This window comes from Rhinolophus sinicus, linkage group LG04, assembly GCF_036562045.2.
Source record: "Rhinolophus sinicus isolate RSC01 linkage group LG04, ASM3656204v1, whole genome shotgun sequence".
NCBI classification, from domain to species: domain Eukaryota; kingdom Metazoa; phylum Chordata; class Mammalia; order Chiroptera; family Rhinolophidae; genus Rhinolophus; species Rhinolophus sinicus.
In genome coordinates, this window is record NC_133754.1 from 28,940,584 (window position 1) to 28,953,772 (window position 13,189).

At 43.6% G+C, this 13,189-nt stretch overlaps 1 protein-coding gene across 2 annotated transcripts in view; it reads right to left on the reverse strand.

Annotated features, from left to right (window-relative positions):
- Positions 1 to 7,426: 7,426 nt before the first annotated feature.
- OBI1 (ORC ubiquitin ligase 1) overlaps positions 7,427 to 13,189 on the reverse strand; it is a 39,660-nt gene continuing 33,897 nt past the window's right edge. For both annotated transcript variants that reach the window (XM_019742584.2, XM_074329417.1), the window contains exon 6: positions 7,427 to 10,144. In XM_019742584.2, the coding sequence (XP_019598143.2) occupies positions 8,632 to 10,144 (1,513 nt within the window). In that variant the 3' untranslated portion in view covers positions 7,427 to 8,631. The remainder of the gene's footprint in view (positions 10,145 to 13,189) is intronic.

Here is a 13,189-nt window from a genome sequence, read left to right on the forward strand (position 1 = left end):
TTCGTGTTGATTTTTATCTTTGCTTTGGACAAACGCGAGTGTTTAGCATACCCATTCATTACTCAAAATTCCAAGAAGAGCCCACAGGCGTCACCATGGCTTTTCCTTTCTTTTCTTTTCCCTCTACCCCCGACCCCCCTTGCAGCCCGAGAGGGGAATAAGAAGGATGTTCATTTGCTGGTGCGAGAAGGAGCCGCTTTTCCATCCATTACGCGCTCCCCTGGGAGTGCTAAATGCAACTTTATCTCTACGAGGAACGGACCAAGAGCAGGACATCGCTGGAGGGAGCGAGTGAGTCCTACGTAGTCGTCGCGCCGGGTGTCCAGGCTTAACCTAATCCTGCCTGAAACCCTTCGGGGCGGTTCCCTGAGTTTTCCCTAGAGTGAAGGAAGAGCCCTGCAGAGCGCGAGCGCCTGGATCCTGCCCTCCCCCCAGGGAAGCCATGGCCATCAGGGATCCTGGTACAGGGGGCAGAAACGCAAACAGCACAGGTTTGGGCCCAGGTGGACCTCCAGAGAGCGAGGTGAACTCCAGAGTACCTGAAGCTCATCTCGGTTTACCCTCCCACACTAGGAGGGCACCAGTAAAGCTAGGGGGCAGTCACGAAGCCTGAGGTCAAGAGTTCACTGCCTCACGGAGACTACACTCTTAGCTTACCTTTCTTTGGACACCAGGTCCCTTCTTGCCTCAAGGTGGGGTCACATCTTGGCCCAGAATATCTCGCTTTTCCTGGGGCTAGAAATATGATGGCTGTGAGTACAATTTCCAACACAACCCCCCCAACCAATGGATTGGAAGTCCATTTGGGGCATATCTGTGTCCACCGTGGCACTTAACAAGGTGCTTGTCACAGAATAAAAATGCCTCATAAAACAATATATATGTTTTATGGAGGAAGAGAAGGCAGATGGGGAGAGTCAGGAGCAAAGCCAGAGAGTTCAACAAGCCAGGGCTAATGGGCGGCAAGCAGGAAGGTCACTGGAGTGGTCTCTTCTCGCCCTAAAAAAAAGGAGATGGAGACTGGACCTGAGGGGTATTTCGGAAGTCGATCATTTCATCCCTCCCTCATTTACTTTCTACTTTACCTTCCTTCCTCAAATGCTTGCTGTGCACAAGTCTGGGCCAGGGTAAGACACGGGAGATAAAATGAGGTCTAAAATATGGGTACCTGTCCTCCAGGAAGTGGCAATCTCTGGGGTTGAGGCAGCTACAGGTGGAGGTGTTTATGGTACAGGTGTGGCAGGTGCAACGAGAGGGAGGTGTAGAGAAATATGGGAGGGAGTGGGGGTTGATGCTTTGAGAATTGTCCTGCCACATCCCTGCTGGGCCTTAGCCCCAGGCTAGAGAGTGAGGCGCAGAGGTAGATCTGCAGGCAGTTTCTTGGACCACATCTAGCCTCTCCCTACTTACCCCAAGGCAGTGAAAGGAAAGGGTGGCGGGCCAGGGCTCAGCCCACCAATATGTCACTGCTTTGTTTTCCCAGTTTGGCAAGTGCAGTAACTGGTTGGTCCCTGCCTGTGCTAATGATGCCCACATGGGGTCTGAACCTTGGCATAGATTCCTAGGCAGGTTTCCCCCCTCCTCCTTGTTTAACGACCAACACAGACCTCCTCTCCCCATCTCATAGCTTTGCATTTTATCAAGAGGGGGATAATGAATGCACAGCTATTGATTTCCAAGGAATTTCCGCCTCCAGGGATAAGGAGTCTATCATCTGGATCAGAGACACATTTCTTTCCCTCATTAATTAATTTTCTCCTCCTCCTTTGGCAGGCCCCACTTTACATTTCCTTTGGCAGCTCCTGCTTCCCAAGCTCCGGGAGGAGACATTCGTTGGTTGGAGGGAGGACCCGCGACAGAGGCGCTGTGCAAGGGCCGGCAGCGTTGCGGGTGAACCCTACAAGCCTTTGACCACCTTACCCCCCCCCCCCCCACACACACACCGAGTTCGGGAGCGGCTGCAGGATCAGGCTGTCTTTCTCCTTCCAAAGGGGCTCCGGGAAAGTTTGCGCTGGACTCAGGAGCCGCTACCTGCACGCACCAACACCCCCACTCACAACCCTGGGATTGGATCGAGTTATTTGTCCGGATTCAGGGACAGGGTTTTGGCCCTGAGGAACATCCACTCAAGTGTGGAGGTTTTGTGTGCACAGGGGGAGAAGATCTGGCCACACGTTCTTGCCTGAACTCAGGAATCTGGCCCTACCCGTAAGCCGGGCCACCTCGGGTTCAGGAGGCCCAAGAAAGAGCTCTGCCCTCTCAGACTTGGGGCGCCAGGTTTCCTGGGTGCAATTGCCCAGTTTGAAACTAGGCATTCACCGCGTGCAGGAGAAGCCCCTGAGTCCTGAGTCAGCCGGCTTTAGAAGCGGCTTGGGTTGTTTTAAGCAGTGGGAAGGGGCAGGCAGGGAGGAACAGGCCCACTAATGTGTTCAGGGGTGGGGTGGGATGGGGGGAGTCGGTTCTCAGAAGAGCGGCTGCACTAGGTCGGTCTCGGTGAACTCCAGCTCCGACACTGTCCGAGGAGTGAGCGAAAGGAAGGACTGTTGAGGTTCTTGCGCTCTGCCTTGGGGCCGCCTTCCCCAGGCCACGCTTACACTGCTTTGATCCTCCGCCTCTCTCAATGCTACCTATCGCGCATCCCCGCCCTGTCCTTCGCCAAGCGAAAAGACCAGGCTCCTCGCGGGCCCTGCCAGGAGCCCTCGGACCTTCCTCCAATAGCCCGCAAGGCCGCGGCGCCCACCTCTTCGGGTCCTGGGCGGTAGCCCTGCCCTCTGCCTCCCCCAGGGCCCAGATCAGCCCAAGGTACTGCGTCCTGAGCCACGGTCTTGGGGGCGGGGTCTTGGGGATCTCCAGGGGGCCAGGGTCCTTCCTTTCTACCTCGCCCTGCCCGTACCCCGGGCCGCTCGTCTCCCTCGATCCCCAAAGCCAAGGTGGGTGAGTTACTGGGGCCGGGAACCATCTGAAAGCCTCTCAGCCCCGCTTCAGACTGGGCTTCAGCTGGGACCAGCCGAGGAGGTTCTTGAATAAACCGGAGGAAAACCCAGTTTTCTTTCTTCTGGACGTTTAATTCAAATGCAACTTCCGTTGGGATCATTTTCCTGGATGTGGACCACCCCACCCCGAAAGGTCGCAGGTACCCTTGCGACCCGAATGATGCTTCCCAGGAAGGTTCACTGCAGGTCATTATCATTCTTGGTGCTACATATGTAGAGATCTATGTACATATCTCCACTCTAATATCTCTGTGGACTCAAAATCCACCTACCTTGTGAAAGCCCTATGAGTGATACCAGATAACTACGTCTCGAAGCTAACGGGCACGCCTCCCCCGCCGGCTAGTGCCAGAACCAGTTTCGTTGTCCAAGGGGACAATGTTGTGCCACTAAATATGGTCACGGTCCCCTGCGGTTTAGGTCCCAAGAGGAGCAGAGCCGTCCCTGCCCTGCCCAGGCACCTTCAAAGAGCGCGCTGGTCAGAGAAGAGGCTTCGAGGTCCCCGGGATAAAAACAACAACGAACAAACCAACTCTACAACAGACGCCCGCCCGTGACCCCACGCGAGGAGATGGAATTCTGTCGCCTTCCTTCTCCCCAGATAGCCGCCTGCCCGCCGCTGCGACCCAGATGCATGCACGCCTTGGTTGGAGGGAGCTCCCCCCCCCACACTCCCACGAGTGCAGTTCGGAGCACCGAGAGGCGAGCTCCGTTGCCCTTGGTAGTCTCAGCTCTGCCTGCAGGAGCAGATCACTAAAAGGGTCCAGAAGCCGCGGAGGAAAGCGCGAATCCGCGAGTCCAAACGCCAGTGTGGAGCTGGGTCCTGTCGCCCGGCTGCAACGCTCGCCGGCGCCGCCGCCAGCCGCCCCTCCTCCCCGCCACCCGCACAAATCAAAGCCCCTTGCGAGGGACTGGGAAATAGTTGCCTTGTCATGTAACACATTGCCCTGATTTATTATAAAATTTTAACGAAATCATGCATATTTTAACAGCCTTTAATCACTGCATGAAAATTTAATTCATGGACTGTAGCGCGTTTAAATAAATGAAGTGTTAATTCATTAGGATTAATTAATTTGTTAAAGGATTGTGTGCAAGGTTAAGGTGGAAAGAAAACTCTTTGTTGGTTTCGCGTCTTAATCTCCAGGTTTCGTGAGTGGTAATAAAATGAAAGGAAACCGCAGAGCTAGTCGCTTCTTCGGGTGGGGCCTGGGCGGGACAGTCCTCCTGGTAGACTGGGGGGTTGGGGGGGGGGGTAGGCAGCGGCTGCGGGAATCCCGGAAGGCTGGTTTTGCTAGAATCAGGAGGAAACACGGCTCATAGCCGAGGCCAGCGGGCAAGACCTCACTCGTCCACCGTCAGCACAAAGATAACCCAGTGAGTAGGACGAGGTCGCACCTTCCGGCCTTTGAAGCGCAAAGCCTCGGCCTAATGGACAGATGATGGGCCAGCCCTGCCACCTCCTGAGCCTTCCAGCGCCTGGGGAGTCAGTGTCTCGCCATCAGGCTGCCGGCCCTACCAGCTTGAGCGAGCCTGGAGTCTCGGGGGACGCTGAGAGAGAGAAGGCGGGGCAAAGCCAAACTCGCAATCTCAGGCTGGAGCAATCTGGAAACCTTTTTAAATCAGAAGCCCCGACGTTAGGGAATGGTTCCTTCTGCACCTTTTCTAAGACGTTGTATGACAGGCGCCCCCTCCAGGATAGCGAACACACAGAAGAAATGTCCGCCTCCATACTGAACTCGTATTCATCCTTAAAGACCCAATACAAATAGTACCTCCGTGAGGCCACCTGGTTTCCTCTCTGCCCCACGCTATCTTCAACACGGACACATTTCCACTCACCAATGTTGTAAGAATTTTAATGGACCAGAACTAGGTCCTCCCTCCTCACAGAAAGTCTCAGTAAATGCCTATCAAATCCTTGTCCTTGGGGACTGTATCTTTACACCCCAAAATTATAAGTGTCACACAAGCCGCACAGGTCTACACATTTGGTTACTCCAACTAACATTTATTAGAGGGGGTCTGCTCCCTGTTAAGACACAGCAGACCTAGGAATCTACTGTCTTCGAAGAGCTTGAATTCAAGGTATTCTATCTAGACTGCCTCTGTCATAAAAACTGAAGATCACCCTAGCCTGAGCTCCAGATGAGTTCTTAAATCTGCATTTAATAGATGCTTCCTCCTCGGAGTGGGGTTCCGAGAATTAGGCACTAAATGTTCACTATGCACTGAGATCATTGCTTAAAAGGTTTTCTCTCTGCCAAGTATTATTAGAAGCATCAGATTACATCATGACAGGCCGACTGTGTTGCAGGACTCCCACAAATAGGAATGAAAGACCTTAGGAGGCTTGGGAAACCCTTCTAATCTAATAGATCACATTCCATAAAGTTAAACTGTTAATGTCAGTTTGATGTTCTCTACAAATATCATTCATAGGTACAAAAGTGAGTGGGGGGAAAACCTAGTGCATGTCTTACTTTGAAAAATCGAAACCATTCAACTACATAGAAACAAGTTCCTGAAACATCTTAGGGTTCAAGACCAAATTTCTTCCCTTGTTCAGTGGTGCCTTCGTTTCAAACCAAAGTAAACAGATTGAGAGATTATAGAAAAAGCAAATTTGAAATTAAGGGGCTATACATCTTCAAGTTTTGGTCTTAGTGAATCCATTAAAACAGGGAAAAGACTTGTCATTTTGGATGGGATGATTTTGAAAATTAAAAGATGAACATTACAGGTCCTGTCATAAAAACAATCTAGCATTATGTCACATTCTCTTAGCTATAGCATTTTAGAAAGGTGAACAGTCAATAGATGCTGTTTTTATAAAGACATGAACGGATAAGTGTCTGCTTCCTTTCACTAGTGCATCTTTCTCTAACATAGCCTTACTGCTATTTTTAAAATCATCTAAATGTCAGCGTTAATGTGAATTTTATAAACTTAAAAGTTGCACACACACACACACTCCCATCATTGAGCTGTCACTTAGTAGTAGAGTGAGATCCAGGAACGTAGGCAGGGATTAAATGTTACTTGAAAAAGAAACATGCTAATACTTGCAAAACAGTACTTTAAAAAGAATCCTTGGAAATTTCAAATCCATTGGTCCTTTGGTCTACACATGTGAGCTCCAAAGCATGGGGGATGAAGATTACAAGCTCTGGAGTCAGAGACCCAGTTCCAAGACACAGTGCTATCCCATTCCAGCAGTGTGACCACTAATCCTCACTTCACTTATTTGTAAAGGGACCATAGTTGGCTCACAGAATTTGAAAAGGGGATTAGATGAGATAGAGGTTAGCAAAGTACTTGGTTTCAATAAAAGGTAGTGTTTTTTTTTTTTTTTACAGTGTGTGTATATATTTAAAAATATGTGAGACCACCGTATTTGTCATGATATACCAGATTATGGTAAAAAGGACAAATGAGAATGTGTGATTAAAATCAAATCCTGCATAGATTATTCCCTTCATCTAAGGAATGTCACAGGATTGATTAATTTAGTATGTGAAACACAGTTTTGGGGAGGATGGAACAGTTTCTAAAGCAGAGAGGAAATACCCTGGTCCAATACTGACACTCTCACCCCGGGTAGGCATTAGTAAATCAGGTTACACACTGGATTTCCACGGCAGAGTGTCAGTATACATTTGGATTGAAAACTGATAAATTCGTGGTAAAGAAGAGTTACACACAGAATGAGAATGAGACTTACCCCCAGATTTACTCTATTAGTTCAGAAAAATTTTATATTTCTCCATTTAATTTCAAGTATATAACACTCTCAAAGATATTTAAACTGCTAATACCTCTGAAAGTATCCGTTAGCTTTTTCCATATCACAAAGATACAATGATGCACAAATACTTATTGGAAAACGTATGCTAAAACCAAAAACATATGCTTTATATTAGCTTTTCAAAACTCTTTATTTTGGTTCTTATTACTTCTGAAAGTGGAGGACACGATTCTCCACATCAAAAGTGATTTGTTATACATCTATAGTTTTGTTGAATCCTTAGAGTCTTTTGTAACAGGAGTCAGCAAAATTTTCTGTGAGATATTTTAGGCTATGCGGGCAACATGGTCTCTGTCACTATTCAACTCTGCCACTGCAAGTGCAAAAGCAGCCATAGATAATCAACAAATGAGTATAGCTGTGCTCCAATAAGACTTTATTTAGAAACACTGAAATTTGAATTTCATATATTTCCCTGTGTTATGAAATAGTCTTTGAATTTTAAAATAACATTAAAAAGTGTAAAATCCATTTTTCGTTCATTGGCCTTTCCCAAAAAAACAGGTGCTGGCCAGCTTTGGTCCATGGGCCATAGTGTGTCAACCCCTATGTCATAAGATCAATTAAAAATGGTAAGTTTGATTGATCTTTATAGGCTAATTCAATATCTGAGAAAACAACAAGATTACAGTGCTTATGACATCCTTTATTCAATTCACATACAAAAGCATGCAGTAGTAATGTAAAACAGTACAGTATTAACGTAAAATGTTCAGTGCGCATTAGATAAACAAGTCATTAGCATACAAATCATTTTTAAAAGCCTATACAGGCCTACCAAACATGTTTAGAATATACTTTTTCAGAGCTTAAATTAAAAATTGTGCTTAGCTGACCTGTTCTCATCCCAACACTCTTGATGAAAAACAAAACAAAATTTTGTCCTACATAAAAGATAATTCTATTAGCGAACTGAAACTTCTTTTTCTTAAGAAAAAACAGTGCAAGCAAGAATGCTACCATGCATAATGTTTTCACAAAGAACAATGACATGCAAACAAGAACTTCATCACTCCTGGGATGTCAGTGGATCAAGAACTTGTCAGTGAGTGATTTTGTACGGGTACATCTGGCAGTATGACGTTACCATGTTCAGGTTCCCCAACCCTAACTGTCCTATGCCTTTTTTTTTTCAAAGTAGGCTCAATTTCTGATTTTCAACACAACAAAAAGATGAACAAATGAAAGTTATCTGACATAAAACATACATATAGAAATGTATTCTTTCATACTAGCAAAACGTTTTTACAAAAACTGAACATATTAAAAATGCAAACATCTATGTAAAACCTAAAAAAAGGTAAATGAATATTGATTGGTCGAAGGTTCGAGTGCTATTTCTCCATCATGGCCTTGCATAAAAGGCCACCACTAAACATAAATAAAAGGGGGCAGGCAAAATAACGACCACTCTAGGAAAAGCTTTAAAGAAACTCAAGTGTCCTACGAGCAGTGTGTAGATAAAACATAAAGTTTTATAATATTTAAGAAATACACATTCCGAGACAACTGAAGCTCATTAATAGGCCATTGTATCTAACAGTTTAATCGAGATTCAAAACAGAATATACCCAAACCGGATACATACACTATTCATTAAAAAGAAACCCTCTCTCTACCTTTTCTGGTCAAAAAGATTCCCTAATGAAAATGAAAAAGAACAAACTCTTCAAAATGAACAAAGTATTCTAAGTACAGGCAATCCACCATTCTGACTTGACACCTGACTAAGGATGATCAATTCAAAAAACTTTTATGAGGGGAAAAAAGTAACTTTAAAAACTTATATTCCTCTCAGGACAAAAACATAAATGACATCTTCCTAAGGAGTCAACTTTTAGTTGCTTTTGATGGGCTGGCATTGGAAAGGCTGCTCTGGATTTTTCTTTTGGTCGATTGATTCACATTTTTATTCTTCTTTTCAGGCACAAAAGAAGCAGACCAAGGAGACTGAAGGTGGTTATGAAGACCATGCATGTCTGAGGACATTTTAAACACAGATGACCCAAACCTTTGATCTTCAAACAGCCGGTGTGAACTGCTTAACAGAACACCCTGGGAAAACTCAGTCTGAAACAAACAGCTTGGGGGTTTGATTTCATTAGTTCCTGAGTCAGAACAGGGATGGAGTGAAAAATCTTCATCCATTCCTTGGTCAGATGGAGAGAGGAGAAAAAATGAAGAGGGTTTCCATTCATTTCCATTCACTAACTGACCAGTAGTTAGAGAATCCTTGGAAAGATTTGGCTTAGTTCTTTCTTCCAACTTATCTGGTTCCTCAAGAAAGTCACTGCCTTGAGACGACTTTGATAACCCATCCAAATCCACTGACTTGAAACCGTTATTACAAGGGCTCTTACTGTTGTCAGACTCTGACATCATGGAATCCAGCTCAGAGATTTTGTCAAGGTAAGCCGCGTCCATTGAAGCTTCGCTGGATGTTCTTGTCCGATTCATTTCAAAAGAGCGAATAGAATTCAACCTCTTGGATAAACATGAACCTGATTTCTCACTCAATTTTGAAGAAGTTTCTCCAACAGAAATTGCTATTGTGTTCCCCTCTGAGTTTTCAAAATCCAAGCTTTGGGCATAGCTTGTGGAACAACCCCAAAACCCTGTCTTTGGGGAAGGAAAACATTCTGATTTCTTTTCATTTTCACTTCTATCATCTTCTGAAGAATCTTTACTACAGACATTCGGAGAATCACAAAAATCATCAAACACCAATTTTCTGAGATGGTTTGAGGGCATTTTGGAGCCTCCTGCTTTGACCACAGAGCTGTCTCTATTTTCTGGAGTACTGAGCTGAAGGCAACTAAGGGACAAGGGGGTACAGGGAGCTGGGAGATCATAAAGTTCTTCATCTTTGTGGGGCACACAATCACTTGACTTATTACCCCATTCTCTTTCCAGATAGGTATCCATACTTGTATCTGTCCCATCTAACATTATTTCCACCTGTTTTTGATATAGGTCTTTGTTGTTACAACAGTTTGGTTCTGCTCTGCTGGTGCTTTCCTGCCGGGCAGAACTGTTAGAAGGCTGTGCCAGGTGAGCACTGGAGCTGGATGAGCCAAGCTGCTTTCCGGCACCATCACCTTGATTCTTTGATGGCATATCCTCCCCACTTCCCTCGCTCCCCTGGCCGTCTGCAGGAAGTGCTCTCTGGCAAATGGAATTCATAGATTCCTTCTCTTCACTTGAATTTTTCAACTGTGCAATTTGAGATTCTAGTTCCTCTATGTACTTATCACTTCGTTCCAGGGCTTTTTTGAGGCGATTGGTTTCACGTTCATACTGTTCTACTTTGGACTGAAGAGCAGCTACTGTAAACCTTCCAAACCTGCAAGGAATGGAAGGATAGTTAACCTTACAGTTCAAGCTTTTTTCTTTCCTTTTCAAAATTTAACGCCAATTGTCTCAGCCCATTCTAATTTCACATGACAGTGACATTTCAGACCACTCGATGAATAGGACAAGAGCTAAACCAGACGTAGTATCTTCCAAAAAAGGGTTTTCTCACTTATGTAATAATAAGCATATGATAATAATGGCAAAGATCTAATAGAATACTTTTGTGGTCAAATCAAACTGGTGGTAGCAAAGAGGCACAAACTCACTGAAGATTTCCCTTCCAAGACCTAGCTAGCTCTATCAATTCAGCTCATATATGCATGGAGAGTTATCCCCTAAAACAATGGCAGAGATTTATGATAACATTTGAACAGTGGTCCACATCTTGAAATATTTACATTCAATCATTTTCCTATCGTACAGTACTGTTTTATAATACATTTCTTATACAATGTCACCTTGTCAAACATAAAATGCCAATTTGAAATTCAGAAATCTTAGCAGTCCCAGCAGGGGTGGTTTTAAATACTTATTTGGACCCTTTCCATTACAGCTACCCTTGATCTGAAGCTTTGAGTTGGCCTTTCTGAACACTGGGCTTTAATTCATTTCAGTCCTATTTAGTTTTGGCATTTTACAACTCTGTGAAACATCAATCTCATTTCCTCCAACTTTGAAATACAAAGTCAGTGCTTGTGGTTCCAATATTTTACACATACAAACATTTTCACATTTTCTGAAAAGGAACATTTTGGAGAGAAACTGAAAAAGAACACATCAAAAATTCACTCTTTTTACTCGGGATTATCTTGTTTTCATTATTCCCTTAAGAATAGGTATTGGGTTTAGCTCAGAAAACAATTTTTGAGCACCTAGTACGGGCTGGTAGTATACTTGGAACTGGGGATACAAAGATCAAAAAGACTCATCCAGCTTCAAGGGACATTAAATTCCATCTATCAAGGAAAATTCCATCTTTCAGGAAACTGCTTCTTATGAGCCAGTAAACACAAGCCTTACAGTCTAACCCCATGAAAAATAACTTCTTTCCATGCAAGTTCTTTTAAAAAGGCTTTTTAAAATCTTTTTTTTTTTTTCCATCTTGAAGAATTCAGGTGTTTTCTCTTTGGGGGAAGGTACTTGAGAAGTTCACTTCTTAAAATAGTTTTATCTCCCCCCCCCAACAATAAAAATGATTACAATTAATAAAATGGACTAGGTATTTAACAAATAAAAACTATAAAGAAGGGACCAATAGTAACTGCACCTCTCAGAGCCAACCACTGCATACTCTGAGTCCCACACAATGCCCATCACCTCCTCCTAAATTACAGCCCAATTCACTCTCCAGCTTACTCCTGACACGATCCCTGCTCTTGCCACTAAGGGAGAAAAGCAGGGGCAAAGGCAAGATTAGATTCAGAAAATCCCAGACTTAGAAAGGGCCTTCAAAGACTTGTTGCCAAATATTGATCTATTCACTGCAATTAACTGAACTTTCGGAAAAAAGCACACTCCCTTCAACCTCTAAAAGGCAAAAGAAAAAAAGCATAGATATAACAAAAACAAAAGTAGCCACAATAACAAGCCTCCCTGTTTTAAAGACAAAATTTTTGGTTGAATGAGTATTTGGTTAAATGAAAGATGGGAGTTTTTCCTTCTTTGTTAAAGAAAAATATTTTGGTTTGTAAATGTAGTATTTGACAGAGCTGTAGTTTCTGTAATAGAATTTTAAAAAGTGGACGAAGATCTTTAGCGCATTCAGCAAAAATGTGAGTTCTTGATTATAACGACCCTGGTATAATCAAATAACCCCCATATTTTTAAATGGAAAAACTATGTAGTATGTTTATTTAACGCACACAGCAGAAGTGACAGTCTTCAATTTGTTTACCAAGATAAAATTTGTTTTTTCTTAAGAGCAATTTTTCTAATAAAGATATTTTCAGATGAAAAATATCAAACAATTTAAAATCAAATAATGTCCACTAGATAGTAAGTCTGTTACCAAAGGATGTCCTTGGGAGCTGAGAGCTTTACATAAGGAAAGACTAGTGACAAATAAGAAACATTACCCAAAATACAAGCAGCCTCTTATTCCAGGTTTTAGCCTAGAATTTCAAGCATAACGTCTTTAAAGATGCTACGTTTGCCCCATGTGTTTTTTAAAATTCTTTTTAAAAAGACATAAATTAACAAATGGTCTTGAGTTGAAGTCAAAATGATAGTCTTAACCATATTTCTTGTGTTATTTCCGAGAGACAGCTGAAGTACCATGAGAACGAACAACAAAGGCCAGCACATCTGAGAGGAACAAGCAAGCAGAAGTCACTGATGGAGGCTGGCTTTTTCGAAAAGGTCATTGCCCTCAATTCCCCCAAGTTCCATTTCAATACTTTGCAAGTCTCTAATACTTTGAGTGATCAGATGTTTTTACCACGCTAGTAAGGGACCTGGGCTGATGGGCAAAGGAAGAGAAACACAGAGTGAAAGCCATGGAACTGATCAATTAATTAATCAACCCACATAATTTATTTGTTTTCCGTCTCTGTCTTCCCCACTAGACTATAAGCTCCAAGAAAGTAAGGAGTTTGACCATCTTATATTTAGTGCCAGCTCCCTAGAACAATTGCTGGTATACAGCAGCCCCTCATTAAATATTTCTTGAATAAATATTGTTTCCTTACTTTAACATGCACACCAAAGCCTTACATTAAGGCAGAGCCAACACCACAGGATTCCTTTTACACACAAGCATTACGAGTCACTATGTTACTAAATTAAATGTTTCATATATTTGACTGTTTTCTTTTTTTTTCACTGACACCAAGGGAAGCCACAGAGAATGACAGATACACAGCACAGTTTTTTAAATACAGGATTGCCATTCTACTCCACCCAAAAACCTTTCATTTTCATCTTAGCAAAAGAATGCAAACAGATGAGCCTTTTGACGTAGGGATTAGGGATTTGTAGTTTACCCGAGATACCTATTTAAATTTGGCAAAGGGCAATTTACTTGGTCATATGGAAA